The following is a 27,841-nucleotide window of genomic DNA, read 5'->3' on the forward strand; positions in this document are numbered from 1 at the left end:
CTTCTCATCTGAATGCAATCTAAAAATATCTACTGTGACATCCAATAAACCGACATTTCGACTTACAAAAACACCTTTCCAAAATGTGTCCTATTTCAAGGATAGGAAACCAAAAAGAAATCAAGCCATGAAGATTTCAAATTAGTTTTCTAAAAAATAAATGTTTATTTCAAGTATGAAAAGTAATGTTAAAACATTATCCAAAAATTATATTCAGTTTAACAAGTATAAAACAAGACTTCTGAAAAAAAGTTTACAATTAGGTATAAAATACTTAAGAATATAATCTGACATTCACAGTGGGCATTTGTGAAAAATAAGTTTTGCTAATGTAGCTTAGAAACAAAAATATATGTACAGTCCCAGTTAAATAAACAAGTCCCTAACTGAGGGACAATCATCCCTCAAGGTGGACAGTCAGCATTTCAAAATTAGGTTTGTATAAAGTATTCCTCATAAAATAATGGTAAACTTGGTTCAATAATGTAGAAGTTCAAATACCTTATGGCTTCCCTGCCAAATACTATCTATTTCTTATTTCTGCTTACCCACAAAGTTCTCAAGCCATTTTAATCAAGCAATTTCAATGGAATACATAACCTAAGTGGGACCAAACTCTCTCTGACAGAGAAATCTTTATTGTGGCAGTTCTGAGTTATTTTCAGCAAAGTATTCTCAACAGAAAATGACAGAAATTTCCCAGTGGCAACTACAGAACCACGTCTTGTAATTACTTTATAGGACTGCTACCAAGGCTTCTGCTTCTCTTCTCCAGGTACATCTGTTTGTAGGTTTGAAACATTGCTTTTGAATCTTTTACTGGGTTTTGTAGCATCTCAAATCCATCTACACTGAAGCTTCTCTTGGAGGGTCTTGAATTAACATTGTTATCTAAGGAAACAAAAATTTTATTTATTACTCTCAATGTTGAGTGTGACCAATATATCATCAATGAAAATTCAGAAGGAAAATGTGCTTTCACCTGTGGGATAAAATTTAGAGCAATGGCCAGGCATGGTGGCCCACGCCTATAATCCTAGCACTTTGGGAGGCCAGGAGTTGGAGACCAGCCTGAGCAAGAGCAAGACCCCATCTCTACAAAAAACAGAAAAATTAAGCCAGGTGTGGTGGTGTGCACCTGTAGTCCCAGCAACTTGGGAAGCTGAGGCAGGGAGATTGTCTGAGCCCAGGAGTTTGAGTTTGCAGTGAGCTATGATGATGCCACTGCACTTCAGCCTGGCCAACAGAGTAAGACCCTGTCTCAGGGGAAAAAAAAAAATTGGGCAAGTAGTTAAGCAAAACGATAGCTCTTTACCCATAGAATGAAGTTATACACACATGGCATCTTGCCTTTCCTTTGGAGACTATTTTCTACTCTCACCCACATTATCACTGCCCAGGGCTGCTCTGCTCTACCTTTGCCCTTGCTCAATAAAATCTATCATCTGCACATTATGAATGTGACCTTTTTAACAGCTATCTAAATTGGCAATAAAGAGTACGAGTACCAGCCAGTCCCAAAAAGTGAATAAGGATAGTTTTAACATTCTGGACTTGTCATGCATGAGTTATTCTAAAACATGAAAACATGATTGTACGTTTCTGTTTCTTCAGACCATGTCAGTGTTGCATTAGCCTCAGCATTTTTTGGATAGACCTAGCTTTTCCCACTTCTGTGCAGTTTCTAGATGTGCCTCAACCTCAGTCCTCTTTCCCTATTGAGAATACCTAGACAGATGCTCCTCAACTTGCAACAACAGTTTTGTCCTGATAAATCCATCATAAACTGAAAATACCCAAGTTGAAAATGCATTGAAGACACCTAACCTACTGAACATAACTTAGCCAGCCTACCTTAAACATGCTGAGAACTTACACTAGCCTACAGTTGGGCAAAATCATTTAACATAAAGTCTATTTCATAATAAAGTGTTGAATATCTCATGTAACTTATTCAACACTGTACCAAAAGTGAAACAGAATAGCTGTATAGGTTACCTGAACTATGGTTTCTACAGAATGTGCTCTCACTTTCACACTTCTGTAAAGTCAGGGACCATCTGTACCTTTCATTCCTAATGTAGCCATTTCTTTCTGGATAATACAGTCTTGTTTTTCATCTTCCTGCCTGAGTGGGTCAAGTATTCTGTCATAATTCTTTATGTCTGTTCCAAATTCTTCTAGTAATGCTGATGCCCAAGGTCGGTCTCTAAGTTGCTTTCCAAGGGATTCTTGTTACTTTCTCATCTCTTTACCCTGATGATTTCACTGACTCCGTGTACACTCCAACCTTTGATACCAAATTTAGATATACACTTATCTTAAGTGTTTCTTTATAGCTGTTTGGGAGCTCATGACATTCGTTTTCATCTCACTTTATAGCTGGTTCATTCTTCTCCAGTCTCTTCACCTTAGGTGTGTTTCACTCTTTCCCAGAGCTCTGTTCTCCACAGCTAGTTGTTTGCCAACAGGCCTTTGGAATACCCATGTAGAACCCACCTGATTTTTCTTTTCACCTATTTGAGTCTCATACTTTGACAGAGTCCTGTAACTTATTCTTGGTTTGTCTTACCCTGTGCTTCAGATCTTACTGTATTTGTACCCTGGCTTGTATTTTTTCATCATAATTCTGAGAGTTGCTGGTCCCGCTATGGCTGTCTTTATGTCTGTCATTTGGCTCGTGCTTATCTCTGAGCCTCCTTGGTCAATCTGTGTATCTGCCTTTGGAATATTTTCAGCCTGATTCCAAACATGCCTCTCACTCTCTAAGATAATGTGTACATCTCTCCTATTTCCAAGGACCTTTTTGCCCCGATCACTGTGCCTGTTTCCATCATTCTTGTTTTTGGCTTTCTGTATTCCAACCTGAGGGGTATTATTTATTCACTTTCAGGTCTCTCACTGCTCTTTTCATTCCCCCCCACCCATAGGTTGTTTTACCTGTTCTGATTAAGGGTACATTTCTTCTTTCTTTTATTCGACTTGGTTTTTTCCTGTATGCATGTTTCAATGTGTACTTCACTCAATTTCTACATGCCTTCTTATGTATTATTTGTTTTACGCTTTCTTCACACACTTTGCCAAGTCTTCCCTTTTTAAAAAAATAAAGTACTTTCATTCCACCAATTAAATTGAATACTGAAAGCTCTAGGTTTTCTGGTTGGCCCTCAGCCCAAAACCCTTCCCAGCAAAAAAATTCAGCTAGGATCAGCCTCTCATTATCAAAATACACTCGGCCTTACGTGACTGCAGGTTATAATCAGCCTTATGACCGGGGAAATCTAAAATATTTGTTGTCTGGTCCTGTACAGGAAAAATATGCAAACCCTTTATCTAACTCATTGTGCTGAGGATTATTTTCTTGATAAAAGGAAATTAATCTCAGCTTCCCAGTCCACAGCATGACAGAGAAAACAGGAGAATGTCCTACCACTCATAAACATTGAATGAATGAAAAAAAGAACATGGATAAAATCATACTTTATAATAAACAGCATCATAATCATAATCCACCTTACATATACCAGATAGACAGTAAGTAAAATTAAAACTTAAACAGTTGATGACTTTACCTATTTCTTCAGTGTCCTCCAGCATCCTTTTCTTCACAGTTACACATTTTAACCAGTCTTCTTTTGTACTTTTTATTCCTGAAACTATTTAAATATTCATTTTCAGATGTCTAGATATTGCTATTTATCTGTTAGTACTATAATAAAGGAAAGTCATGTAAGCCTAAAATAGGTTTTGGAAGGCACCAGATATATCCACATACAACATAACCCTAAGAAAAATGATTTGTCTTTTAAGTTCATGTTCACTATGTAATTATGCTCACCCTACCTGAGCTGAACACCAACACACCTGAAGATATTTAAGGGCACACATATACAAAGTCACTTACATTCCCCCATCCACTTCCAAATACTCCGATTATACCCACACCTCATATTCTAAGGATCCAAATGAAAGGACCTATTGCAATCACCAGGTTTTTACAAAATGAATTTTGTACTCTGTTTAATCATATAGCTCTACCACCTTCCAAGAAAATGTACCTGTTTATGCTATAGCTTTATGCATCCCAACGAATATAGTTGGAAAAGCAAAAACGATTTCCATTTCTAACTGATTTTCTCAGCACAATGCGCTATATATACATATACGTATATGTGTGTGTGTGTGTGTGTGTATATATATATATATTTTTTTGGTTATTAAGTATGAAATGTCCGATTTCCTTAAGTACTAAGTTTGACAATTGATCTGACAGTTCGCTTTGACACTTCTTGTTTTATTTTTATTGAGAAGGTACATCCTCATTCTTTCAAACACACAGTTTGGCTTGTGATTACCTTTCAAACATTTTTTTAGAGCAATTTTTGTGAAACCATGGCTAAGTAAAAAATCCATGTTATTTTTAAATATGAGTTCCGTCATGGAACCATACTATGCAGACAGCTCAAAATATCAACAAAGTGTTTGGGAAGGATGTGGCTAATGAATGCACAGTACGTCAACAGCTTGAGAAGTTCCATTCTGGTGATTTTAATCTTGAAAATGAGCCACGTGGACGACCTGAGACCAAAGCGGTTAATGATGAGCTGAGAGCTGTAGTGGAAGCGAATCCATCTCAACCTATGTGTGAATTAGCAGCAAGGTCTGACATCATTATTCCAACGATATTGGACCATTTGAAACAAATCAGCAAAGAAGCTGGATAGATTAGTTCCACATATATTAAACAAGTGTCAGGAGAGAAATCGTCTCAAAGTTTGCCTTTCTTTGCTGTCACAACATAAAGGCAAACCATTTCTACATTGTATTGTCAAGTCGTGATGAAAAATGGATTCTTTTTGACAATCACAAGTGTTCGGCACAATGGTTAGATAAAGATGAACTGCTGAAAACACAGTCCAAAACCGAATATTCACCCAAAAAAGCTAATGGTGTTTGTTTAATGGTCCAGCACTAGTATTACCCACTACAGCTTCATGAAACCCAGTCAATTGATTACAGCGGATGTCTATTCCTACCAACTGGATGAAATGATGAGGATGCTTGTGGTTAAGCAGTCAAGACTGGTCAACGGAGACAGGCCAATCCTCTTGTAAGATGAAGCTCCACCACATGTTGCACAAACAATGCTGCTCGAACTACAGAGGCTAGACTTGGAAACTCTGTCACCTACCGCATTTACTAGACTTTGCACCAAATGACTGCTACTTACTTTTTCTAGGCTTTGGACCACTTCTTACAAGAAAAAATATTCAATTCTCAACAAGCTGTGGAAAACACCTTTGGCGATTTCATTGCCACTGGCACTCCAGGCTTCTTAAACAAGCTACCATTAAGATGGCATAGTTTAGGCACATACTCTGATTAATTGTACGGCTTCTTGTTTGAGTGTAATAAACTAAACTTTTGACTTAAAATTGGACATTTCATATTTAATGACCTAATAATATCCACAATCCCTAAACATTCCCTTACTACCACAAAGAACTAGTCATCTATTTTCTCCTTCATTCCTGCACTGCATTAAGAGGTCTACCATTAAGCTAACTAAGACATGCCCCCCTGGCTTTAGAGATATAATCTAGTAGACAATACTGCTTTCATGGCCCTCCCATTTCATGAGTAGACTAGATGTTTCCATTTTAACTAGTGATAACACAGTCATCAACTATTTCAAAGATGATAATAAATTGACCCATTTCTCGTATGAAAAGATTTCACTATCAATCATTACATATGCCCTAATACTTAGAAGAAAATTTCCAAATTCACAGGGCTTTAAAATTACAAGTCCAAAGGAGAATTAACAAAACAAAGACTCTTAGAGTAATGTATACTTGACACTTTTCAAACTTGTCACAAGGAACATGGAATGTTTTTCACAATATAGCCTTCTTGGTACATAGTGAAGTATTTATAGTTGGCAAACCTTGCAGTTTTATATAGCTCTTGTCATCACTAATTTACTACAATTTATAATAAGATAGCAATAAATATAAAACTAAATATTGCCCAAGAAACACTGAGAAAAACAAATACCAGGCAATGGCTTAACAAATTAAAACCTTTCCCAGCTACCCAGATAGCATGAGAAGCACCAGGGCAAATATTGATCTACAACTCTTTTACAGTGTTGTAGACACCACCAAGAAAATCATACTGGACCTTGCACAGGTGCTTGCTCCTTCCTAGAACGAGGCTTTAGATCCTTTTTGTCTTCAACAGAGTTTGCATTCTTTAACAGTACATCTGGACACAATTTAAACTGCAGCATGCCTGGTTTTTCTGTAGTATCTTTCACAGGTAAAAGGGTCTTAGGTTTATTTTCCTGTGTCTTCTCTTTATTTTTATTAAGCTTCTTAGGTGAATTATCTAATTTGGTGAGACAAATGCTTTCACGTTCAGTGCATTTAAATGCAACTCTGTTCAAGTATGACTTCCTTTGTTCCTTTGCTTGTGGAGGCATTTGGCCAAACTGAACTTCATTATTTATATTGGTTAATTTTTTGCCTAATTTGGCCTTATCAATCCACATTTTGTCAGGCTGCTTTCCACCAACTGCTCCTTTAACATTCCTTGAAACGTTGCATGTTTTAGACTCCTCGGAATGGTGGACTTTGAGGTTTTTACCATGGCTTGTAAAAATATTTAATGATTCTTTAGAGGTCTGTACACTGATACTGTGTCTCTCATTTGATTTCTCACAACTCCCAACTTGCACAGAAAGCTTACCAGGTCTCGGGTGCTCAGAATTGCATGGTACATTTTTCACATGGGTCCTCTTTGATGCTTCATTACTCACTGCTTCTTTATGCTTCTGTCTTTGTAAATACTCCTTCACAGTTATAACTCTACTACCTTTAGATGAACTAGCCTTTGGGTCTGAAGACTTAGGATTTGACACAGTTGAACTAGCCTTCGGGTCTGAAGACTTAGTATTTGACACAGTCTTTTCTTTAACACTGGCTCTTTCATTTGGGTTTGACAAAAAATCACGCAATTTGAGTGTGCCTCCCACGGTTTTATTTTGCTCTTGTTTATCATGTTTCTTCTTCTTTACCTCCATGTCCAGTGTGCTCCCTTGGTCTAACTTCCTTTTTTCCAGATGTTTTTGTTTGAAGCCACCTGCTTTAAATTTTGACTTTTTCTTTTCTGGTGACACTAACTGTACTGAAGAACTATTATGCTTCTTATACAGATCTTTATTTATCGATAAAACTGTCTTTGCTTTTAGTGGGCGTAAATTTTGTGTTACATGTTTCTTCTGCAGGCTTTCTTGAGAACTTTGTTCAGAAAATGCCGTTTTATTACTGGAGTGAAAGGTTACCTCATGAAATCTCAGGGGTTTTTTTTCATGATTTTGCAAGGAAACTAGTTTATCACATTTAGAGGAAAATGGACCAGTTAATTCTTGTTCCATCCTTAGGAGGCTATTATGTTGTGTTTTGGATGTATCTTTTATAGTGTTGCTTTGTATTTCAGAAAAATGATTTTTCTCATCTGTAAGACTCAGAGAAGTCTTTGGATTATTTGAAGGACTATAAAATTCAACAATAGGGACATCTCTAGCAGAGGTTCTCTCCCCTTGTTTATCACTGTTGGTCTTCAAAGGAGAACACTGTGCTTTCCCTTTCTCTTCTTTTGAAGTAGAGTTAGTGATGGAATTACACTGACACTGGGGTACTCCTTCATAAACCATAGACAGCCAACCCAATGCACAGCAATGGACATCATCTTTCTCCGAGTCCACTATTGGAGAATCACGATTTTCTCCTTTTGTAAGTGCTTGGGGGTCACTCTGGCCACCTGCTTCTGTAGTAGGCTTTTCTTTTTGAGGTTCTGCCAACTTGTCTACATCACAGGGTTGATCATCCTGTTCAGGAAATAATTCTTTCATTTGCTCTGAGCTTAAAATTGTAATTTGTATTTGATCTGTTGAGTCTTTGGAGTCACAACTGGATTTATCACCAGTTTGATCTTCTGAGATCTGGCTGGTCATCTGCTGGCCCACAGAACCTTCATGTCTGTTTATAGCTTCAATGCCATAGGGAAACTCTCTTAATAGTTCTGACAGCTGATCATGTAGGTATAAGGCAGATGTCTTATCATTATCAATCTCATTTCTTGAAGGCTCTTGAGCTGTGTAATTGCTGGATACATCAACTTCCTGAGAGTAAATATCCTGTTGACCAGCAGCTGACGAACACATACTATTAGCTGTGCTTTCTTTCTCCATGGTGTGCGCCCTGTTGCTTTCCTCTAGAGCACTTCTATTTGCTTCAGCATTATTAAAAGATGATGACTCTGGAGGTTGTCCTGACTTTGACAGATCAGTTATTTTATGGGAAACGTCTGTGCACTGTACTAATTTATCCTTTTGAAAATCAAAGTCTTTATTTTCAGTGATGTTACCTATTTGTTCTTTTTGTTGTCCATTACTAATCCCTTCCTGATTGGGTAGAGGTTTTTGTGGCTCAACCTTTTTCATAGGTACAGAGTTGAATATCTTTGCTATTTGGGAATTATAAGATACATCACCTTCAACAAGAGAACAAATATTGTCAATCTGTATTATATCACTACTCACAATAGTATTATCTTCTGATTTATACAAGGTTGGTTTATCACTCACAAGAGAATGGACTTCTGATTCTGATTTGTTATACTTTCCTTGATCGATGTTAGATGTGCCTTCTGAATTACCATTAGTTGACTCACTCTCCTTTTCCTTCTGTGTTAGTGGGGAAATCTTGGTTGATGTTGTACTTGCTACTGATCCATTAACACCAACTTTCAAAGCAGCACTTACTGTCATGTTTTCTGCCAATTGATTTTGTAAGCTACAAACACTGCCTTCTTTAATAACTGGATATACTGTTTCAGGTAAAGCTTCAGGTGTTATTCCTTTGACAGACAATGTTTTGACATCTGAAAGAATTAAGGGTGATACTACAGCAATCTGAAGTTCTGTTCCTTTTGTTATAGTTGTACCTGAAGACTCATAATTCTGTACTACCATTGACAAAGCTGTTTCTTCTGAGGGATTAACTATTTTATTCTGAGAATTTCCCACAACTGAACAAACACTCTTAACACAGACGTCTGTAGGTTTTGAAATCCCAACTGCTGTTCTGTTTGTTCTTGACTCATTACACTGTTTCTCTTCTGTAGTTTCTAAATTTTTCTTTTTCCACAGAGAAAGACATGTTGCTAGCAATTCCATGGAATAATTACTGTCACTTTTAGCAGGCATTCCTTTTGTTGAGGATTCAGGCTTGATGCAATTGAAGTTGTCTGAAATTCTGGCATTTACATTAGCAGTACTTGATGTTTCTGTAGTTTTCAAGATCAGTTGGTTACCAGTGACTTGAGTACTCAGATTCATTTCACAACTATCTACTTTAGAATCCTGAGTAGTTTGACTAGCATCTTTTAATAATTTATTCTCAATGTTATCTCCTTGTGTAAGCAAATTAAGAAGTAGCTTATTTTTATTTAGAAGTTTTGAAGCATATTCCTCAAAAGATGCAGACTGTGGAACAGATATTGTCTCACAAATTGTTGGCAGATTGAGTTCAACTTGGACGGAATTTTCTGACGAAAGCTGAGGGTCATTCAATGTTGCCTGGGTCATCTCAACAGTTGATGTCTTTGAAGACGTCGGAACTTTCCAATCATGACACTGGCCTGACATTGGCAACTTTTCCGAACAGACAGAATCTAGTACAACAGAACTGACTTGGTTAAACTTTCTGCAGTTGATTTCTTGAACACTGGAATTTAATGCACAGTGTGTTTTACTTGTTTCTGTAGCTGCTGCTATTGTTGATAACTGTCCCTCTGCAATCTCTGGAGTTACTGGGGTTATCTGTAGTCCAGACTGAATTTTAGCCGTTTGTTCTTTCAGGGACAATTCAGAATTTTGAGCTGGTTGACTATAAGAGTTATCAGTCATTTTAATACAACCTGCTGCCATCAAAAGATTTTTATTAATTTTAATTTTCCTTGCAAGTTCTGAAAACTTTTTTTTTATTTCTACTAATGTTTTAATATCTCTCACTAGCTTTTCTTTTGTGAAACTTGTATCCAGTACTTGATTTGAAGTTGGATGACAAGAATCCATTCTTTTCTCTTGATTATTTTGAGCAAGAGCCTGAACAGCATCCACGGAAAATCTAATTGGTTCATTAAAAGGCTGTTTGACACTGGCATTTACTTTCACATTACAGAAGTTTCCAATTGTGCTGACACTTTCATTAGGGTTTTGCCACTGCTGTTGAAAGCCTCTATAAGAGTCCATCCTTGTTTCTTGACTCTGAGGAACTTCCACAGACACATGTTTAAGAACATGCTGAGCAGTTTGCAAAGGCTGGCTTCTGTATCTACAGTCATAAGGAGGAGGAGGAGGAGGGAGTCTTATGTCAAGTTGAGTGGCATATTGCTGAGAAGGTACAGCTGCAATCTCCTTTGACTGTAAAGTCAGGACAGAACTTGGAAGCTGACTGTTTTTAACTTGTAATGACGTAGATGGCATAGGGTTTCGTTTCTGAATATTAGGATCTTGCAAAAGTTTTTGTGGCGCATAATAGTATTGCTTTGGAAGTGGTCTATAATCTGGGTAAGTCAGTCCATTAGATGCATACTGTTGTGCCCAGTCAACCTTTCGCTCTGAAAAAGAGTGGTTAAGTCCCTGATTCCCTTGGTAAGTTACAGGAACTCTTAGAGAATTGGAAGGGATCATTTGCGGTTGCGTAGAATAGGTATCTGATGTTACAAGTTGACTCTGTGGTGCATGTATATTGGGTATATTAGCTGCAAAATCAGCTTGATGAGATACAGTTGCCCCTGTATGAGAAACCACAGGATTTCTCATTGTTGAGTTCAACCATACATTTTGTGTAACTCCTGAAGACATTTGTAAATTGTGACTTAGTTGTTTGGGTCCTTTAACATTTCCAAATGTTATTCTTTCTAACAAAGTTTGTGAGGCCACAACTGTCCCATTATTTATATCAGAAACAGGGAGCTGTTGAGGATAATTTTGGACATTCCGCAGTGCCTGTGGTACTGGATTCGAATTATTGGGATACATGCATGCTTCTTGGTTATTTCCAGGACAGCCAAAAGAGCTGTGAGATGCTGTGGTAAATTGGTTTATTAAAGACTGCTGCAAAAAAGATGATTGGCTTTTAGGATACTGTGGTGGTAATGTAGCACTTTCTGGTTCTGCATTCCAATTCATTATTTCATATAGTAGCAGTGTATTAAAAGTCAGTTGTTCTGAATGTCAGAAATCTGTAAGAAATAAAGATCTTTTATTAAAACACTGCTTTGCCTAGATAAAATTTCTAAGAAAATTAGTAGCTGACTGTATCAATCATAATTACTGAAACTTCAGACGAGACAAGCCCCATCTTTAATTTAGGAAGAGGTCTAGCAATGGGCGATGTAATAATATAAAGCAAATGTCAATGAAATTACTGGAGTATTTAACAGAAAATCACTCTACACAATACAGTTAGCATTTTATTTGTTACATTTAATGCACGGACTAAGCTCAGTTAACTGTATTTAAATGGCAAAATTGTTGCAAAGTACTAAATTTTATTAATACCAGAAATGCAAATGAAAACCATAATAAGATAACATCACACTCCCACCAGAATGGCTAATTAAAACTGACAATTACAAATGTTGGCAAGAAAATGGAACAACTGGAACTCTCATACAACGGTGATAGGAACACAGAATGGTCTGTAAATTGGCAAACACTTTAGAAAGATACATGGCATCATCTACTAAAGGTTAATAAATGTAAGTTCTGAGCCCTAAAATTCTCTTTCCAAGGTATATACCAAACAGAAATGCATGATTAATAACACTGCCAGCAGCATTATGTGCAGTAAGCAAAAACTGGAAACATATTCATATAACAGAACACTAAAGTAATGAAAATGAACAAATGCAGCTATATGCAACAACATGGATGAATCTAACAAACATAATACTGAGTAAAAAAAAAGCTAGGTATAAAAGAATAATGAGGGCTGGGTGCGGTGGCTCACGCCTGTAATCCTAGCCCTCTGGGAGGCCAAGGCGGGTGGATCGCTCGAGGTTGGAAGTTTGAGACCAGCCTGAGCGAGACCCCGTCTCTACTAAAAATAGAAATAAAAAAATTATCTGGACAACTAAAAATATGTATAGAAAAAATTAGCCGGGCATGATGGCGCATGCCTGTAGTCCCAGCTACTTGGGAGGCTGAGGCAGGAGGATCGCTTAAGCCCAGGAGTTTGAAGTTGCTGTAAGCTAGGCTGACGCCACGGCACTCACTCTAGCCCGGGCAACAAAGTGAGACTCTGTCTCAGGCAAAACCACCTATGGACTAGAGCGGTACTTTTTAGAAGGTGTGAGGGAATAGTGGTTGGTAGTAAATGGCATGAAAGGGCTTTTGACCAGGATGGTGTTTACACAAAAGTGTGTTCCCTACATGATAACCCACTGAACTATATACTTAACCTTTCATGTCCTTTCTTAGGTATGTTTTGCTTTTCATGAAGTTTTTGTTTTCAAAAACCCCTCTTTTAATAGTACCTACACAATATTATACATTTATTGAATCCCACAGACCTGTACACTACCTGCCAACCCTGATGTAAGTTATAGACTTTAGTTAATAACTATCAATACTAGTTATTAATTATAACAAATGCACCACCCTAATGCAAAATGCTAATAGGGGAAACTTAGAGCTTCAGAGATAGGAGGTCCCATAAACCTCTTAATGGAAATGCTCTGTGCTCAACTTTCTATAAACCTAACACTAATCTAAAAAATAAAATCTGTCAATTAAAAAAAAAAAAATCAACCACCATATGCTAACACTCATGTTACCACTCTTATCCTTGTTAGAACTACGTTCCTCACATTAGTTTGACTAATTACAAGGCTGAACACAGAATGAGTCATAGCGCCCACTGGAGGCAGGGGGTGGGGGAGGGACTGAAGAAGGCATGCCAGGTCCCCAGCCATTCCAACCCACACACATACTCCCTCTATTTGGCTGCTTATTTTTCTGAGGGGAAAAAAATAGTATCAACTGTCATCTTTCCATCACAAAATCTATAAAATATGCACTTGTGTAAATGTAATCTTCATTCACAGTGATAGAGCTGACCCTCTTCCTACCAAATCTCTACGTTTAAAATCCCACTCCACTTTCCTTCATTCCTGGGATCAACCTGTCTCTACTAGATTATTCACACATACACAGGCACACTGATGCACACAGACTCCAGGATGCCAGTATTTGACACATGCAACAAGCACCCTGAGCCCCACATTTATAACCTCTCCACCCACACCAGTGACAGTCTTGACTCTTCTGTGACACTTCAGAAATCTCTTAAAGAGGAATCTATTTAATATTATATATTTACCACTTGAATTGCTCCTTATCCTGGTCATAAGGTACATAAATATGACAGGCCAATTAAGTACTCACCCCCCAGAATGCACAATACTACTTTTCCATCTTTATGTTAAGCCATTTTTTATTGCATCCAAGTAACAAAATATCACGTAAATTTCCTCTAACACCTCCCTCATTTTCTTCTCCCCAGACAATACAATTCAATGTGTATCATTACCAATGTCTATCCTTAATAAATTCAGCGTATTAGATCCTATATTAAATAGTTTAAAGTACTTTCACCTGCATATATATCCAGAACTGAATACTATATCATTTGTATTTATCATTTACAGTAGCATATTATATCTCTACCAGACTGTCAGCTCCAAAAAGGCTAGGACTTTGTTTGGTTTCAGCAGTGTACTCCTAGTACCTGACAGTCAATAAATGTTTGATGAATAAATTCTACAACTTTCTTTTTCCGTTTAACTTTGAGATCTATCCATTTTGATCTACAGAGATCTAGTTCTAAGCCAGGAGAAGGACGGTAGGATTTTGGCTATATGGCATTGGTATGTGTGCTGAAAGGCTTTTTGCATGGAAAATACCATTAATTGTACTTCTGAGATACTTAGTACTTCTAATGATTAATGTATTAATCTTAAACCAATAAATTATATGCTTCTAAACAGTTAGACCTTATATAAACATGTAAACTTTCTTATCTAATTAACATCTAAACTTTAAAGTTCTGCTAAAAACATAAATTATAATCATAAAACCTTAGTTAAAACCACAAGTGCAATAAATCATATTTTAAATGCTTAACACCTTAGAAAAAGAAAAATGATTTTTAAAATAATTTGTGCTTCCATAAAATAACAAAAATATACAGTGAACATCCTTAAAGAAATTTAAATGCTACATTAGAAAATATTCACTTAATGCAAAAAGCCACTAATGAAGGACTAAAAAAAAAATGAGAGAAAAAACAAAAAGTAAAACAGCAGATATAAATCCAACTATATCAAAAGTAACATTAAATTTGAACTGAATAAACAATTCTGAGAATATAGGAATAACAAATTCAGTTTCTCCCACTATGCTCTCACAACACACTTCTGACACCAGATGTAGGGGAGCTTCGCTCCACATTATAAGCAAGCTATCTGTTCAGCAGCAGATACCAGCTGGGCGTCCTCTAATTTGATTCAATTCTGACACCATCTCCAGGCAGACAGTGTCAGATCCCACAGGTTGAGAGCTCAGTCCCACAAGACTGCCCCAATTCTGATGTCAATCCCACGCTCCAGACTATTTTACCTGTGCTTCTGACTGATCAGCTATAAATTGGGCTTCCCTTGACCCCTTCCTCACTCAGGTTTGACTAATTTGCTAAAGCAGTCCATAGAACTCAGGGGAACCCTTTACTTCCATTTACTGGTTGATTATAAAGGATGATACAGAGGCTACACATGAAGAGATGCCTAGGGTCAGGTTATGTGGGAAGGGACACAGAGCTTCCATGCCCTCTCTGGGCACGCTACCCTCCACGAAGCTCCACACATATGTTCAGCTATCTGGAAGCTCTCCAAACCCTGTCATCTAAGGTTTTACGAAGGCTTCATTACATAGGCATGATTGATTAAACCACTGGCCATTGGTATCAACTTAACCTTTGGCTACTCTCCCCCCCTCACCAGATATACCCCCTCAACTTCAGAGTTCTCAGGCTCCAGAAGTATAAGAAATAAATTCCTTTTCTTTATAAATTCCCAGTGTCAAGTATTCTGTTATAAGCAAAAGAAAATGGACAAAGAAAATTGGTACCAGGAGATGGGTGTGGGGTTGACAGTCCCAGTTCTCTAAGCTAGCGTTGGCAGTTTAGGTAACCAGCCCCCACCCTGAAGCTACCCAGGGGCTGCCGGTCACCAGTCAACTCATTAGCATACAAAAAGACATTTATCACTTTGGAGATTCCACAGATTTTAGGAGCTGTATGCCAGGAAAAGGTGAGGAAGATTAGACATTTATTTCACAATATCACAACAATCCAAAAGACAGAGAATGTCAGTCTGGATTTTAAAAACTATCCAACTATATGCTGTTGTCTCTAGGAGACACACCTTAGATCCAAAAATACAAATATGACTAAAGTAAAAAGATGAAAAAAGATATCACACAAACAGCAGCTACAAGGAAGCTGGACTGGCTATACTAATCTCAGACAAAATAAAAACTAACATCAAATATGTTGATAAAGAGAGGCATTTTGTAATGATAAAAGGGTCATTCCACCAAGAAAATTATAAACATATGCACTGCCAACTGAAATCAAGGTTGTTGAGGTAGAAATAATTTGATAAAAAATTTTTGGGAGCCAAATGTGAGGATCAACCCGAGAAGACACACCAACAGAGTTGGAAGTATTCTGGCGCCCGCTACAAGTTGGAAGGCTTTTATAGCAAAGCTTAGGGGAAGGGAAGAGGACTTCTCATATACGAGTTGTCCTTTTTCATTGGATGGTACAATACAGAGGTTACAATCATTGGCTACAGATAGCAACACACAGGCTAAAATGTCTGCGTGCAAGACAATGAGTAAAACTTCATCAATTAGAAATGAACCAGCATCCTTTTCAGTGAGTAGATTACACATTAATCAGTACATCAACAATCTGAGGAATTCATAGGATTCTTCACTCCGGGATAGGATGTTACAACGAATCACAAAACCTCCCCACTCCCCAAGGCAGGTGCTTACTTTTAAAGTAAATTGTCAAATGTGATCTGTAGGTTATCAATAACTAAAAAAGCATGAAAATACAAGAAGCAAAAACACAAACAAGGAAGAAATAGATAATTCACCAAGAGTCAAAGATTTTAATTTCCTACTCTCAATAATGAATAGGAACGAACAGAAAGAAAATCAACAAGGAAATAGAAGTCTTTAGACATTATGCATACCCACATTCCTTTCCAATGAGGTCAAAAAAAAAAAAAAAGCCAAAGTACCTTAACTTGTAGGTGGGTTACTAATTGTCCATTAGTTGACCTGTAGGTCTAATGTCTCCCTTCTTGGGCAAACACAGTGCACTGGATCCAACAGTCCAGGTATTCTTGTCAGGTGGTGGAAGGGTCAGCAAGCAGCCCTGTAATGGGAGCAGGTACCATAAAAGCAGTGGATTCCTATACTCTGCTGTGGAGAATTCCCCTAGGAACATCCTTCCTGTGATTGGCTACAAGTAAACAAGTAAATTAGCAAACCCTAAGCTTTGATCCTAGATAGTTAGCACACAGTTTGGCTCTACTAACCCCAGCCATCTGGTGATAGGTTCTACAGTTCACAAAACAGAAATTCTAACATGTGGATGCAGATGATCCGTGGTGGTCCTTACCCGGAGGCAAGCAACCCATGTGTGCTAACGCTGATAAAGTGCTATGGTCCAAACTGGGAATTCAAAGTCATAATTCACATACTCCTATTCTACAGAGAATCTGTGCAGGCTTCTTGTATGTCATCATGAAAATATCACTGAAAACTTTTTTTTTTTTTTTTTTGAGACAGAGTTTCACTCAGTTGCCCGGGATAGAGTGCCGTGGTGTCAGCCTAGCTCACAGCAACCTCAAACTCCTAGGCTCAAGCGATCCTACTGCCTTCAGCCTCGCGAGTAGTTGGGACTACAGGCATATGCCACCATGCCCGGCTAATTTTTTCTATATATATTTTTAGCTGTCCAGATCATTTCTTTCCATTTTTTTAGTAGAGATGCGGTCTCGCTCTTGCTCAGGCTGGTCTCAAACTCCTGAGCTCAAACAATCCACCCGCCTCGGCCTCCCAGAGTGCTAGGATAGGGCGTGAGCCACTGCACCCAGCCTGAAAACTCTTACTTAAGCATTGTGGTGATCAATTGTTTCTTGTAGAGTTGATGGGAAGAGAGCCAAATCTAAAGCTAAGTTTTATTGTCTTTTAAATTTTTAAAATTAAAATAATCTATCCTGGAAATAAACAGAATCTACCTTTAGTTTTGAGTTTTTGGATTTAAATCTTATATGGTATCATTACTGCTATTACTTCCTATGAGGAAAATGGGAAGAGATCCAGTCATCAAAAATCCAGAGTATGGGAGGTGGTGAATAGCAAGTTGTGAATTGCAAATTAATTTGTGGATCAGGAAAAAACTGGAAGTGAATGGCTGCAACAAAGTATAAATGTAACTATGAATGTGGATTTTCACATTAAAATTTCTGCACAGGTGCCTTGGTTAACACCTATAATCATAACACTTTGGGAGGCTGAGGTGGTAGGATTGCTTGAGGCCAGGAATTCGAGGTTGCAGTGAGCTGTGATGACACCACTGCCTTCATGACTTGGAAACAAAGTGAGACTACCCTGCCCTCCAAAAAAAAAAAATTAATTCTTAAAGGTTTACTAAAGTTAACAAAATATTTGCGAACATTTTATTCAAGCTCATTACAAAATATTACAAAGCAAAAACTAACTTAAAATTATACCTGTGTAGATTAATCAATACTAATACTTACGTTAAACATACATACATGTACAAGCACACATACACATGAATAGAAATAACTATAAGAAAATGGACCTATAATATTGTGATATGCCATGCATGGCCAAGCCTACTATAATAGACCAGATGAAATAGTAGGATATAGAATATGAAAGTACAAACTGAGCCACAGTAAGAATTGTTTTACATACAAGGGTGACTGATAATTTATCAAAGGTAACTGGAACATTATTAGAGTGAATCAAAACGCTTTTAATAGCCAAGACAATAGGTATAAAAAACACTGTCTCAGGGCAACCCAGAAGATGCATATCCACAAAATGTCTACCAGGATTCAACACGTTTAAGGGTCGTGACTACAGCTTGGGATAAATTAGATGAATGGTCTTTCCTTGCCCCACTAAACCTGACCTCTTGGGTCTAAGGTCTTGCTTCCCTGATAAGCTTTTAAGAGAGCTATAGAAATTTGGCTGGGCAAGAAGAAATGGAAATTACTCAGTTGTGAATGAATAAATAGTATCTTCAATTTCTGAACACCAAAGTTAAAGTCCCTATTTAAGCTACATGGGAAAAAGTCCTAAAACCTCTCTTCTATCTATGACAACCCCAGACATCACATGATTTCATCTGTAAGCATTTCGGTACCTAAAAAATGACTTCTTGAAATATGTAATTTATATACATAAATACTATTCTCACACCTGAAAAAAATATACCTGGTATTTTAAATTGGAAATTTCCCTTATGGCTTTATAAGTTACACCTCTTATGTTCCACAAAGCAAAGTTTATTTGGAAAGTACCCACTGATGTGGTTCAAATGAGAAAAAGTCTGCATTTTTCATTCAAAAGCTGATTTGCAGTATAAGCATTAGAAAAAACTAGAGATGCTTCTATAAAATTAACAAAACCACAAACACCAACAATTCAGTGCAAAGCTACTCTTCAGGAAATCCAAAAGTATCGTGATTTATTCAACCTACACCAGCTCTGGCTTTGTGTATCCTTAGTCACAGAAGAAATTAGGCTATCAGTTCTTGAAATAGGCTTTCTAGAATCAGTGGTTCAAAATTTTAAGTTGTGTTACTCATAATACAACTCTAGCATGAATGGTACCGGACATCTGTAAGTTCAACTTACTGATTTTGATTTTACAATGGTGGGAAAATGACAAAGTGACACGCATTCAGAAGCAACTGGACTTTGAATTTTTTCTTGGGCTAGCATTATGCAGTATCTCTCTCTTGATGCCGGGCAGCAGCAAGCCACAGCTCCCGGCCAGCCACATGATCAGGAGCATAAACAACCGCTAGTGTACTGTGTTGCCTGCGTTTTTTGGATGTTGTGGTTTTGTATCCCAGCATGTCTACAGAACACCATTTTTTACTTGTGGTATTTTCAACTTATGATGAATTTATTGGGACATAACTCCTTTGTAAGTTGAGGTGTACCTGTACTCCTATAACAGCTAACATTTGACGATCTACTATATGTCAAGAACTGTGCTGACTGCTTTAAATACATCATCTTATTTAAATGTCACAACAAATTAATCAAGTCAAGCAATCCTCCCTTAGCAGTAGCACAATGGCTAGCAGGGCCACAACAGTTCTCTAACTTCCGTATATGCTGTCAGCAAGATGACAATGGGACCAAGTTGATTCATATATTTTATAACTAACTCAAACAGCAAGAGCAAGATAAGTACCCCCAGTCCCACAGGATGACAAGCTAGATGAGAACACAGGCTGCTGAGAAGCCAATTCCAAACTACAGCCTTTTTATAGCCTGCAGCTATCCTGTACACAACTGACACTAAGGAAGCAGATGAGAAACAACTTGTGACTGTTTCTCACAAGGCTGCTTATCTCTTTGTTCCTGGAGGATCTGCAGGGTGTCCTGCCAAATTAAGGGCCAGACTGTGATTAAGTTTTGCCTGCATGGTCTATGGGAAGAGCAAGTTATTAGGGCATCATGGTGAAGGTGTTCACCTACAATTCTACTCCCATCTTTCACAGATCCAGCTACAAACTCTATTTGGAAGCACAGGCCACCCAATCAGATATCCTAATTAACTGTACTTTTTCTTAGGCAACATTGGATTAAAAGTGACTACAACTGTGACTCCCAGTAAGATGATCACACCTATTATGCAGGACAGACCACAACCAGGTTCCTTATACGGAGCTAAGCCAGATAAATATATGCCAGATACCATTAAGGTTTACCACTGACAGCCACAAGGCTTTCTCCTTGGGAGAGTGAGAAATAAATTGCTCTACTTTTCCTAACTAATCCAGGTGCACCACGGGGTGTTGGCAATCACATATATCCCATATCTTGACTGGCCAGCAGAAAGTTCAGACCAATATGGCTATCATCATTCAGGCTGGAATGTTTATACCACTTTATTGTGCCTTCAGAGCTGAGAGGTCAGAGACAAATTTCAGACCATGTTTTTTAGTTGTATTATTCCCTAAACAGGAATTAAAGATCACAAAGAATACACGAAGAGGAAGTTGGTTAGCCTTCCTTGGAATTCTGCCTAGTAATTCATTTTGGAGCCATCTAGGTACCCACACCAAGGAAATACGATTCACTAGAGGGGTGGTAGTCTTAAATACCTGAAAAGCCCTAACAACTGCTCCAAGTACACACAACAGATTAGTGTGTGGCAGGCAAGTATAACGCACAATATTCTGATGGGGTACAAAACATATTAGGAACATATGCATTACTTCTTACAATAGGAGGAAGCCAATTTTCTGCTTTTTGAGGTAGACAAAACTCAAGTGTAACTGAACAGTTCCTGTAAAGCAGGATAAAATGCCTCTAAAGAGAAATCTGATAAAATTGTTACTCTTTGCTATTTACTCCGGTCACTACAGCCCACGTTCCAGTGTCTACTCTGGTTGTCCCAGGTTCCGTTGAGAGTTGCAAGAACCTCAACAGAGGCATTTTGTTGTCATGGGGGGAAGAAATCCAGATTTTATAAAACTAAAGGTAAAGATTAACGATGCAGGGGATTTCAAGTACCAGAATAGATCTGTACGACAAAATCTACCTACATCAGGTAGTGGATGACAGATCCAGCAATCTGTTAAATTCAGAGTCATTGCTATAGTCTAGAAAAAACATACACAAGTTCTGCTTTCCCTTAATCAGGAGACCACAGGAAACCATGACTAATAGGACAAAGTATTCAAGCCTTTGTCCAAGGACATCCACTCCCAAAGTCACCAGCTGCTAAGAGTCCTTAGATTTTAAGACCTTCCATTGGCCAAGAGTTATGCTGAGGGTCATGGCTGCAGCCTGGGGTAAATTAGATGAATGGTTTTTCCCTGCTCCCCTAAACCTGACCTCTTGGGTCTAAGGTCTTGCTTCCCTTATAAGCATTTAATAGAGCTACAGAAATTTGGCTGGGCAAAAAGAAATGGAAATTACTCAGTTGTGAACTAACCAATCCCAAACCCCATCCCTAGCCACAATAATTTGTCCAATCACAGGGACATGTAAAAACTGATCAGGAATTGTAGCAGTGAGTCTTTAGGACCATAATGAAGCAGTGGCCAGCCTTAGATTAACTTCAGTCATTCAATAAGCAACCTTCAAGTATTTCAACCAAAATAACACGTGGCAAAAAAATTGAATGTAGAAGCAGATGTAAGAATCCAACTATTCTCCACTAAGCCACAAAAACATAAAACAATACCACTATTATTTTCCCAATTATTTTCCCAAATCATCAAAAAACAGTAATTTACGTTAACATGTAAGGATTTATTATCACTTTTAAATAAAATTATTTTATTTATATAACCTACATAAACAAATGTTCTTTGGGGTCCTGAACAATTTTAAATGAATACAAATGCTTCCTAAGACCATATGTCCCTGCAGTCCACAGCTGCAGAGAAAGCATGTCCTTGCAGCTCTCATAGGAGAATCTGGAAGCGCTTGGTCTCCTTAGATTGTGCCTATGCCTATTTTTTCCTGTTGGTTTATATTGTATTCTTTGCTGTCATAAACTTTAGCAATGAGAATACAAATAGAGAAAAGCAACAAAACCACTAGTCGATTCTTTGAAAAGATCACATTGACAAACCTTTAGTTAGATTGACTGAGAAAAAAAGAATACTCAACAAATTCAGAAATGAAATAGGGACGGTACTACCAACCATACAGCCATAAAAAAAGACAAGGCAATTCTATGAACTGTATACCAATATATTAGATAATACAGACAACATAGAAAACCCCCAAAGACATAATGCCCAAAACCGACAAATAGAAAAATCTAAATCCCCTATAAAGAGATTGAATTAGTAACCAGAAAAACACCCACAAAGAAATGCTTAGGCTCAGATGGCTTCATTAATGCATCATACTAAAAATCTGAAGATTTAAAACCAATTCTATACAAACAATTCCAAAACACAGGAGATGAGAGAACACTACCCAACTGAATTCTATGAGGCCAATATTATCTTAATACCAAAACAAGAAATTTCAATGAAACCACAGACCAATCTCTTAGGAATATAGACACAAAAATTCTCAAGAAAATACTAGCAAACAAAATCCAACAGTATATTAAAATAATTACATGCCATGACCAAGTGAGATTTATCCTAGGAATTCAAGGTTTGATGGTTCAACATCCAAAAAATTAATATACTATAACCTATCAATAGGATAAAGGACAAAAACCACATGAACATCAACAGATGTAGAATAAGCATGATAAAAATCTAACATTTTTCATGAAAAAAACATTCAACTAGAAGTAGAAGGGAACTTCTTCAACTTGATTAAAGGCATCTAGAAAAAAATCCACAGCTTTGTCATCAAAAAAAGTCTAGAGAAAAAATAAAAGAAAAATCCACAGCTAACACTCCACTTAAAGGTGGAAGACCGAATATTTTCCCTCTAAGAGATCAGGAAGAAGACAAGATATACACTCTCCCCACTTCTATTCAACATTATACTTTTTGCCACAGCAGTTAGGCAAAAAAATAATAACAATAATAAATAAATAAGACATCCAGATTGGAAATTTAGTAAAACAATCCCTATCTGCAGATGACATAATCTTATACACAGAAAATCATAAGGAATCCACTAAAAACTAATAGACTAATAAACTAGTTTGGTTAGGTTGCAGAGTACAAGGTCAATATACAAAAACCAATTCTATTTCTGCACAATATTTAATCTAGAAAATTAAGAAACTCCACTTACAGTAACATCCAAATGAATAAAAACTTCAGAGTAAATTTAAAAAAAGCAAGAAACCTACACACTGAGCATTACAAAATATTGCAAAAAAAAATTAAAAACATAAATAAATGGAAACAATCCCGCATTCATGAATTGGAAGACAATATTGCTTAAGGTGGCAATATTGTCCAAATTGATCTACATAGTCAATGCACCCATCATCAAAAATTCCAGATGGCTTCTTTGCAGAAATTGAGAATTTGATGCTAAAGTTCCTATACAAATAGGGTGGGGACTAAAAAGATCCAAAACAATCTTCAAAAAGACAAGGGTTAGTATGGATGTGGACACATTAGAACTCTCATACATTGCTGCCATAAAATTGTACATCTACTTTGGACAACAGTCTGGTGGTTCCTCAAAAGGATAAACAGTTACCACAACCAATGAATTCCACTCCTGAATATTTACTTAAAGAGAATTAAAAACACGTGTCTATATAAACACTTGTATAGGAATGATCACAGCAGCACTCATAGTAGCCAAAAAGTGAAAACAACTCTAAGGTCTATTAACTAATGAAAGAATAAATAAAGGTGCCATATCCACAAAATGGAATATTATTTGGCAATAAAAAGGAATGAAGTACACACATGCTTCAACATAAATGAAACTCGAAAACATCCTGGGTGAAAAAGTCAGAGAAGACCACATACTGAATGATTTCAATTATATGAAATGTTCAGAATATGCAAATCTACAGAGGCAGAAATCAGATCAATGGTTACCTAGGGATGAGTAGGTCGAGGAATAATGGGGGAGTTACTACTTCTGAGTACGGAGATTCTTCTTGGGGTCAAGAAAATGTCCTTAAATTGATAGTGGTGATGGTTACATAACTTTGAACAAACTAAAAACCACTAAAACTGTATACTACGTATAAATGTGGGTAAATGTTATATGAATTATATCTGAGCGGTAGTTAAAAAAAAAACAAACAAACAAACTTAGCACTTTACTGTTATTAACAGACATGGGCACATGACCCAAGGACATTTAATGAAATGTAATTATAGTACTTTTGGTAGAGCAATCAGAAAAAAGGAATGCTCTGTGCAAGTTGAAGCTGGATGGATTTTAAATCTGGAGATGTCAGGGCCTCCCAATGGAGGGAAGTCTGCCTGAGAACCAAGGCAGAGAGGACAGCAGAGCTCAAAGACAACGTCCCAAGTCTTTAAAACTTTCTTTCGGATTCAGATCCATCCAAACCCAAAGGTCATGCTACACAAACTTTAAAATTATGTGATCTAATAAATTCTCCTTTGGGGCTTAAAAATTGTAATCTGTTGACAGTTTCCGTTCTTGAAAACTTAATTGGAAAGATAAAACTTAATTGGACAATACAACTTCTTTTAATACACCTCGTAATTTTAATCATGAGTTAAGACTTTGTGTACAAATGAAGCCTTGTAATTTGATCCATCTCAAGAGAATTTAAGTTACTGTCATTAAATCTCTGCAACTATTATAATCACAAGCAGAAATTGTATAGTTGTAATCTCACTTGAGACCTCAACAGGCCAGCCTCCAACTTTGCTCTTCCTTCACAAGTACACTTAAATTATCAAGAATAGTGTAAGCACTGCATTGTTGCCTCCAAACAAAGCATGTAAAAGTCCTCAAGGTCCACAAGATTACTTCTTTTTTTTTTTTTTTTTGAGACAGAGTCTCACTTTGTTGCCTGGGCTAGAGTGAGTGCCATGGCGTCAGCCTAGCTCACAGCAACCTCAAACTCCTGGGCTTAAGCGATCCTACTGCCTCAGCCTCCCCAGTAGCTGGGACTACAGGCATGCGCCACCATGCCTGGCTAATTTTTTCTATATGTATATTTTTAGTTGTCCAGATAATTTATTTCTATTTTTAGTAGAGGCGGGGTCTCGCTCTTGCTCAGGCTGGTCTCGAACTCCTGACCTCGAGGGATCCACCTGCCTCGGCTTCCCAGAGGGCTAGGATTACAGGCATGAGCCACCGTGCTGGCCAGGATTACTTCTTTCTTTACAAAGCTTCTTTCAAGGAAAAACTTAACTTGCATTTCTATAGCCAGAAATGCAAGATGGCTGGTCTGTTTTACATGATAGAGTATGCCTCCAATGGGGGAGGGAGGGACACCTGATTAGACAAAACAAAGATTCCTGAAATTCACCTTTATAAACGATGTTAGATCAATTTCCTAAATATTTGAGCTCCTACTGTGTCCCAAGACACCAATAATCTACAAGGGAAGAGAGAGTCTTGTACAATCACAGAGATAGTAATGGAAAAACAAAGCTCTAGGGCAAGTTTGCCCTAGCTACAGAATTTAATGGAGACTTTTTGTTTCAAACAAGCTTGCAGGTAAAACCAGATGTAGACCAGTAGTGACTGGTATGTCTTAAGAAAAAGAGAACCTCCAATAAAGAGAACGTAGAGGATCTACAGTGATGGGTTTAATCACCAGAAAGCTCATGAATTTAGAGTTTAAATTTGCAAACTGAATTTTCTGTAAGATATACAGTTATATTGCTTAGGCCATAAAATACATTTCCTCTAACATGACAATAGCTAAAAATTGAGCACTTACCACGTGTCAGGAGCTGTTGTGTGTTATATATGAAACTCACGTAACTTATCAAGACAATCCTACCTGAAGTAAGCACTACTGTTATCCCCGTTTTACAGATGAGAAAGCTGAAGTAGAAAGGTTAATTTTCCCAAGGTTGTGTAGACACTGAGTGGTATAGCCAACATGTGACCCAAAGCAGTGTGATTACAGGAACCATAATCTTCATCATTAGAGGAAGCTTCCTAACACAAGTTTTGTGGCTAGAGGATGATGGAGATGATCACCACCACCCCTCACCCCACGTGCCAAAAACAATAATAAATAAAAGCAATCAAATAAGAAACAGAGCAAATAGAATAAGTAAACCTCTGCCTGGGCAACTTCCACCAGTCACCTTACCATAAATAACCTCTTCCCTATTTTGCTATGATGAACAACTGCATTCTCACTACTATAGCCAACAACATTATTCCTTCTCAAGAAGCTCTGCCCTCAAATCCATCAGCCTGTAATTTCTTACCACTGTTGGCTCACTGAGTTAATACTTTTATTCCATAATAGGTAAATTACTCCATAACTGAGTGTGCATGATTACCTGGTTAAATCAGGGTAGGCTGCTTAGAAATGACATACTCACCGTTAAATATGATTTTACTCTTTAATTATTTGTATATGTTCCCATTTCCCTCCAAACATGTCAGTCCCCCTCCACATAGAGCGTTTACTTCTTTGGTCCTGAGGACAGCAAGAAACATTTTATAATTAATAAAAAGCACATGCTATTGTGTTTACTTGCTATGACACTGCTGTGCAAAAGCATACTAAGTTTACTGACCTCCGATTAAGTGTGCTAATTAACAGAAAGTAGGTCTGGCTTCAAAACACCATTCACTTAAGTTAGAATTCATGTGCACTCCTCCAGGTCCACTTTCGTCCTATCATTCCAAAACAAATATACTTTATCTTAGCAATTTTCTTTATTGGATTAGTAAAAGAGAATCCGACTGTACAGGGGGAAATAAAGAGTAACTAAAACCTTAACATACGTGCACGTTAACACTGAATAAAACTGCTAACACATTCAGCAGAAAAATACAACCACCGAAGCAGCTCTGCAGCCTGCCTATTACATGCACCTGAAGCTGATACACATCCCCTCCTCGCGTCCCGCTTTTCTGTCTTTAGAAGGCACTCAAAGTACTACAAATAAATTGTTTTCACGGAAATGATTCCCCGAAAGCTTGCCGCTAAACTCGGGACCCTAAGGACGTTTGCTTAGGGAATCTTCGTCCCTGGAGAACACCTAAGATCGGGATGCATTTGTGCACTCAAGGATGCCTCCAGGAACGAAGTATCGCAGAGGAACAGAAAGCCTCTCCGGCACAGAAGCCTGGGCGCGCTACCCGGAGCCGCCTGCACACCCGCTCTGTTCCAGGAGGCACGGGGAGGGCAGGGGGAGGGGACCGCTCGGGAAATAGTAAAAGCAAAACAAAGATTTCATTTCTCACTCCAGAATACACGAAAGACTTAAAAACACAAGCACCTCTCACACCCGCCCGCGTGACCAACCGCCTCGTAGTTAACAAAACGCGTCCTCGCCCGGCCACCCGCGACCCCCGCCGCGGAGACTGAGGCGAGTTAAGGAAAACAGCCCGCGAGGCGCCGCCCTCTGGGTCGAGGGCCAGGCGTGCGCGGCGGGCCAGGGCGGGCCCCGGGGCCGCGGCCAGAGCAGGGAGCGCCGAGGCCCGGCCGACCTCGAGGCGGCGGCCGGTGGGGAGCGAGAGCCTGCGAGGCCCGGGGTTCCGGGTCGCCCGCCGCCCGCGGCTCCGAGCTCGTCGCAGAACAAAAGCGCGCCCGGCCCGGCCCGGCCCGCGGGCGCCTCAGGCTCCCGACGCCTCCCGCCCAGCCTGGGCCCCTGCGGGCGAGCGAGGGGCCGCGGGCTGCCGGGCTCACACTTACCGACAGGGGAAGTGGACAACCCCGGCGAGCCGGGAGGACCCCGCCACCCTCCCGGGCCCCAGAGTTTAAGTCAAGTGGGGTCCGCCTCTAGGGGCGGG

At 38.4% G+C, this 27,841-nt stretch overlaps 1 protein-coding gene across 5 annotated transcripts; it reads right to left on the reverse strand.

Annotated features, from left to right (window-relative positions):
- Positions 1–141: 141 nt before the first annotated feature.
- On the reverse strand, positions 142–27,838 carry RESF1 (retroelement silencing factor 1). Of its 5 annotated transcripts, XM_045554054.1 has the most exons (7): positions 27,744–27,838; positions 26,620–26,719; positions 26,422–26,519; positions 16,444–16,580; positions 6,184–11,313; positions 3,573–3,656; positions 142–891 (listed from the first exon to the last, which is right to left on the reverse strand). In XM_045554054.1, the coding sequence occupies exons 5-7, from the start codon at positions 11,258–11,260 to the stop codon at positions 731–733; spliced, it is 5,322 nt and encodes a 1,773-aa protein (XP_045410010.1). In that variant the 5' UTR covers positions 11,261–11,313; positions 16,444–16,580; positions 26,422–26,519; positions 26,620–26,719; positions 27,744–27,838; the 3' UTR covers positions 142–730. The 5 variants fall into 5 exon arrangements, with proteins under 5 accessions (XP_045410010.1, XP_045410011.1, XP_045410014.1 ...); XM_045554055.1 differs by lacking the exon at positions 16,444–16,580; XM_045554058.1 differs by lacking the exon at positions 3,573–3,656.
- Between the last annotated feature and the right edge of the window lie 3 nt (positions 27,839–27,841).

The sequence above is a fragment of the Lemur catta genome, chromosome 6, assembly GCF_020740605.2.
Source record: "Lemur catta isolate mLemCat1 chromosome 6, mLemCat1.pri, whole genome shotgun sequence".
In the NCBI taxonomy this organism is placed as follows: domain Eukaryota; kingdom Metazoa; phylum Chordata; class Mammalia; order Primates; family Lemuridae; genus Lemur; species Lemur catta.